Raw genomic sequence first — 5,421 nt, 5'->3', positions numbered from 1 at the left:
ACATACTACACTACTACAACTACACTACTACTACACACTACACAACACAACACACATATATATATATATATATATATATATATATATATATATAGACACGCTTGAATATATATACTTATTCATATAATCTCATGGACTCATTTTGGTTGGTTTCTGTAGAGTCCATAGTTGATTTGTGATTATTTACAAGGTGTCTGGTCAAATAGTTGATGCATGCATAATTTTCTGTCCGTATCCCGTATGTTTGACTACTTTGATCTTGTGAAATGAACGATTGTTTCTCGACGAAATTGAAACACCTATTGAAATTGACTATGTACGTTTTATATATATGCCTATTTGTTTTTATCTGAAATTGCACACATGCGTATGCATTGATGTATGTGTATGCATTTTGGAATATATGTGTACATTCTAAATAAACATGTATCCGTGCGGAAATTGACTGACATGTCGTGATTATTTAATGTCGACTGATGCATGGATCGTCGTAGAACCAGAATAGTTTGCCAATTCCTAACGATATGTATTTAAAAGGGATGTGCGCATGTGTGTATGTTTAGCCCAAGAGTTTGATGTCAATGAATAGTGGTGGTACTGTCAAGAACAATTGAGCGTGCGTATGTTCTTCTACATGTGCATAGCCCACGTACTCAAAAGTATATTTGTAATTTTTTTTTGCGGTGATATAGCATTTCTTTTCATATGCGCACAATTCATGGCCGCTAGTACTCGTATATACATTATGGGATGCGTATGTATTCATCTGGCACTCTCAAAGATCGAAGTAGGTTTTCAGCGTTAGCTTCTTCTCTAGCGAAACTATTGTACATTGCAAGGCGTCCATTCCTATGATATAAATGAATGAAGCACCTTACCTGAGTGCATGGTTTTCACTGTTGTCATGCATTTTTTGCGAACTGGTTCTTCTCCCAACTATATACTAAACGTCTTGAATCACAGATTACTAAACTGCTAGCCGATCGGAACACCTTTAATTCTCTGCGACATCAGGTAAATCGGATACGACAGAACAGTTTGCCGCAATCAATTTGGCATACGAGACATTGGGTGATGAAACAAAGCGTTTGATATACAATAGGGAATATCGAATCGGGACAGTTGCTCGCAAATCGCATCATCCAGGCACGGTATGTACACAATAGAAGACATCATGTTATGGGCTGGCATATTGTGCATACGAGACGATGAATATACATTTCTCGCATGCACGTGCGCTTGATGCTTCTCACAGATCACACCTCAGCACTGCACGTACTCTCTTTTCGGTTCGATGGCTTTTACTAGTTAGTGCCATGTACCTGTCTTCACTTTCCAGGGTCGCACAGGGCGGCCTCAGATTAGCATAACGGATCCGGGAGTTGGGAGTTCATATTGTGAATATGTATCTATTTAGAAGGCTATGATATGGCATGTATTGTCGTTGTGGTTGGGCGGCCTCGGATTAGCATAATGGATCCGGGAGTTCGGGTTGTGTATATGTATCTATTTTAGAAGGCTATGATATGGCGTGTATTGTCGTTGTGGTTGGGCGGCCTCAGATTAGCATAATGGATCCGGGAGTTCGTGTTGTGCATATGTATCTATTTAAGAAGGCTATGATATGGCATGTATTGTCGTTGTTGTTGGGCGGCCTCAGATTAGCATAATGGATCCGGGAGTTCGTGTTGTGCATATGTATCTATTTTAGACGGCTATGATAATGTATTGTCGTTGTGGTTGGGCGGCCTCAGATTAGCATAATGGATCCGGGAGTTCGGGTTGTGTATATGTATGTATTTTAGAAGGCTATGATGTGGCATGTATTGTCGTTGTGGTTAATCTCATAGAATAAACAAATATTGTATTCTTGCTCTTACACTGTTTCAGAGTCTATTTAAGCCGACGCGAATGGAGAGCGAGAAAGACCTGCAACGCGCCAGGGATCTACACTTGCAGTTCCTGAAGAAGAAGGCGGAAAACGCGAAGGTACGTATATGTTCTGCACGTTTATGCTCATGGTATAGCCTAGGATAGAGCGAGGCATGTCTGTTCAATCGATGCTACCGCTGTTTGTCTGGCGGCGGTGAACAGTGCCGCTCACTTAGGCACATTAACTATTTATTGTTTGCCTGCTGTATAGCAAGTACTTGGGCATTGATGTAACATGTTGTCACATAGCTCTAATGACGTACTACTGAATGTATGTCACCTATTCTCGTGACGGGGATGTTCGGCCGTACATGCGTATGTATCCCTCGACTGTCCAAGTGCGTGTTCGCATGGTAGATATGCACTGTGTTTACTCATACATGCATGCACCCAATTGATGATGAAAAGATCAGCAAGTCTTGTTACAGCTTATATCATATGCAACATCTGAACGAAATAATAATTTCTCACATGCGTTGTTTTCTCATTGTCCAAATGTAGTATGTCGAGCAGCTGAAGGTACAGCGAGCGCATGATGTACAAGGGAGGTGGTGGCTGTTGTCACTTTTTGGGATTTTGGGTAGTTGGTGGTTCTTCGTCACTGGTAGTCGAAGGAAAAAGCTAAACTTGGCAGCCTAATAATATAATCGAGATAATTAGTCAAAAGATAGTAAAGGTAAAGGACTGGCAGGTTAACTCTTATATGCACCTCGCAGTTACATATTTACTATTTGCATGATCCATTAGATCCAAAGCAGCATTCGATGGTCGAGAAGCGAAAATTTTAGTCAATAGATAGTAAAGGTAAAGGACTGGCAAGTTAACTCTTATATGCACCTCGCAGTTACATATTTACTATCTACATGATTCATTAGATTCAAAGCAACATTCGATGGTCGAGAAGCGAAAGTTTTCAAGTTAGAAGTGGCTTCCTTCTCTCACTATTGATCATTCTCATATGGCCTGCAGAAACGATTATGCGATCTTTCACACGGCCTGATTGTTTTTGGTTCACTATCACGGGTTTATACGCATGGTAGCTCATGGCGGATAAAAACTATATTCAATGCTGAAGGATAGGGTTTTATTCAATTGGAAACGAGGGAGTGCCTTAAGAGTTGCTGACACGAGGAAACTTTGTCTTCGTGAAGGCATTTTCGGGAACTATGCTGCGGGTTTAACATTATTGCTTAGAGTTATATTGATGGTTTAGTAGTTGACTATCAATGGTGACATTATTTTGTATGGTATGCCACGGACATTGTCGTTCTCGTTCATATATTCGCCTGTAGGTTCAACTGTAGGTAAATTCGGGTGTAGACAACGATTCTCTCCAATTACAGGGGGGCAAGGAGAGCATAGATGTCTCTATGCGAGCCTGGAGTGTGGCGAGTGATCCCACTTTGGCGGCGATACTTGCTTAAAAGGGGTTTTCGTGCTACTACACGGTCCTGCGATCGGTCAAAACTACATCTTCAACGTTGTTTACATTTTAATTGATCGTTTGGGTTTACTAACGCCCAACTGCTTCAACTCCTTTTCAAGAGATTCGTCATCGACATTGATCTCCTCAGGTGAGGTGAAGTGACTGAACCACGACGACACTCGATCGACAACACCACCCTCTACACAGACGTAGTCGCATGTGGTGCAAAGTGTGCAGAATTTGCAGTATTTACACATCTTGCACGTGTCAGTATGGTCGCACGGACACTCCTTGCATTCCGTACAGAAGCTGCAATAGTCACCTGGGACGAGTATACAATCGTTGCATATATGTAGTAAGTACATACAAAGCAGACATAACGACGAAATCGTGGCCATCCGGCCGTGCGGTGTTTATTTAGGGTTTAGGCCATCGGGCACACAATGATTGTGATATAGTGCGAGCGAATTTTCGCTTTGATAAGAAGTGTTCGTTGTATGCAAGTACTGCCTAGTTTTTCAGATCCTCGGTTTGTATAGACGAGTATCACACCAGCTAAATAGATAAATATATTGTAAGTGTCGTCAAGCCGATCGGTAAGATCGTACCCTATAGCATGCATCAAATGCAACCTCTTTTTAATATAAGAACCACTGTATTTCCTACGACACGTGGATTGAGCGAGCCTAGCTGTTTGTAAATATTAAAAGACACTGTAGCTGAGAATAAATAAGCTGTGAAAAAGCTTATTAATTCGAAATATTTTCAATTTAAAAGATTGGTAGGGCACCAAGCGATGCATGCTTGTAATGGCTTACATAAGCACGCCTATTTGAGTACTTGGAAAGAGTGTTCTGATATATCCTGTATTTATTTCATCAATGGTTCATTTTATCTAATCACTAACCACCTGTTTTCTGGCATCTGAATACGATATTGTCACTACATATACAGTTTCTTTGGCTAGCAAGCACCAGATATGTACTACCACGTACCCACGTGAACAAATACACATTCACTCAAAACATGATACGCACAATGCTTTCCTGAAAACTGGACAAAATTAAGAGAAACCATGACGTGCTTACAATATCTGCAGAAGCCAGGGAGTGCTTCAACCTGCTGTATTGGTGCTACGAGTAACGCCAGCATACACAATCCCATGAAGAACTTCAAGCTGCGCGAAAGCAGCATATCGTCGAATGGAATGGTCCAATTAGTTTGAAGTGTTCGAGTATCCAGAACATTTACGATGTAACTATTTTAGCGTGTAATTCTGCTAAATATATAGATATATACTTTATTGTACGATGCAGGGCCCTACACAAGTCAAGGAGCTTGTAACTATGCACATTGCTGTCATATATTTGGGTGGCATTTATGTGTCAAATATGTGTCATCATAAAAGTATTATCTAAATCCGAAATAGAAGTGAGTGGATACCAATCATACCATCAGGCATCATAATGAACGAACAGCCTTGAAGCACGGGCCCTGGCTCAGAGCCTCAGACGGCATGCAAAGCTAATGAGAAATGTAATTTCTGAGGCTTGTGGGAATCCAGCTGGGTTCGACATATGGTGTGCGGGTGCGCAACTTTCGCACACACTGATGTATTCTATACGTATCTAATATTCGGGTATATAAAATATATCCACAAGAATACGCTTTAGTAACAACAACCAACACTTCATCTGCACTTATACATTCAAATATGGCCGAGAATGAACCCCATCAACACTCGCGTCCTATCGACAAGGAGAAGAGCAAAGCGTTTCAAAGCAGGTTCAATGACATGCTAACAGCCGGCGCTCTAAACCAGTGCGTTGCGATTGGACACGAGCTAAAACTATTCACACACATGCGTGAACTTACTCTCAAAAGACCGAGGTGGAGGTCTTCTGATTTGGCCGAACACACAAGTTTAAGTGAGAGATACATCCGCGAATGGCTAGGGGTGATGGTTTGTGGAGAATTCGTCGAACTTGTCACAAGTAAGAAAATCGAGCTCCACTATATGTGTGTAAACTAGTCAAGAATCGCGCTGTCCGCCCTGCGCTCAT

At 41.3% G+C, this 5,421-nt stretch overlaps 2 protein-coding genes across 2 annotated transcripts in view; one reads left to right on the top strand and one right to left on the bottom strand.

Annotated features, from left to right (window-relative positions):
- The window catches only part of SARC_00236 (hypothetical protein), a 4,025-nt gene extending 1,278 nt beyond the window's left edge, over nt 1–2,747 (top strand). The window contains exons 2-4 of the mRNA XM_014306092.1: nt 1,015–1,151; nt 1,891–1,989; nt 2,434–2,747. Coding sequence (XP_014161567.1) covers nt 1,015–1,151; nt 1,891–1,989; nt 2,434–2,571 — 374 coding nt within the window. The 3' untranslated portion in view covers nt 2,572–2,747. The remainder of the gene's footprint in view (nt 1–1,014; nt 1,152–1,890; nt 1,990–2,433) is intronic.
- A 266-nt stretch (nt 2,748–3,013) lies between these two features.
- Nucleotides 3,014–4,610, bottom strand: SARC_00235 (hypothetical protein). Its single transcript, XM_014306091.1, has 2 exons — nt 4,447–4,610; nt 3,014–3,680 (listed from the first exon to the last, which is right to left on the bottom strand). Exons 1-2 carry the CDS (start codon nt 4,550–4,552, stop codon nt 3,418–3,420), a joined length of 369 nt encoding a protein of 122 aa, XP_014161566.1. The 5' UTR covers nt 4,553–4,610; the 3' UTR covers nt 3,014–3,417.
- Nucleotides 4,611–5,421: the final 811 nt, after the last annotated feature.

Source organism: Sphaeroforma arctica, assembly GCF_001186125.1.
Source record: "Sphaeroforma arctica JP610 unplaced genomic scaffold supercont1.6, whole genome shotgun sequence".
NCBI lineage: Eukaryota > Ichthyosporea > Ichthyophonida > Sphaeroforma > Sphaeroforma arctica.
Note: the sequence above shows the minus strand (reverse complement) of the source record. Positions and strands in the feature narration are given on the sequence as shown.

Coding starts and splice junctions, on each gene's coding strand:
- SARC_00235 (XM_014306091.1), bottom strand. CDS start 4,552: ATGCTGCTTTCGCGCAGCTTGAAGTTCTTCATGGGATTGTGTATGCTG. Junction 3,681..4,446: donor CCCTGGCTTCTGCAGATATT/GTAAGCACGTCA, acceptor TACTCGTCCCAG/GTGACTATTGCAGCTTCTGT.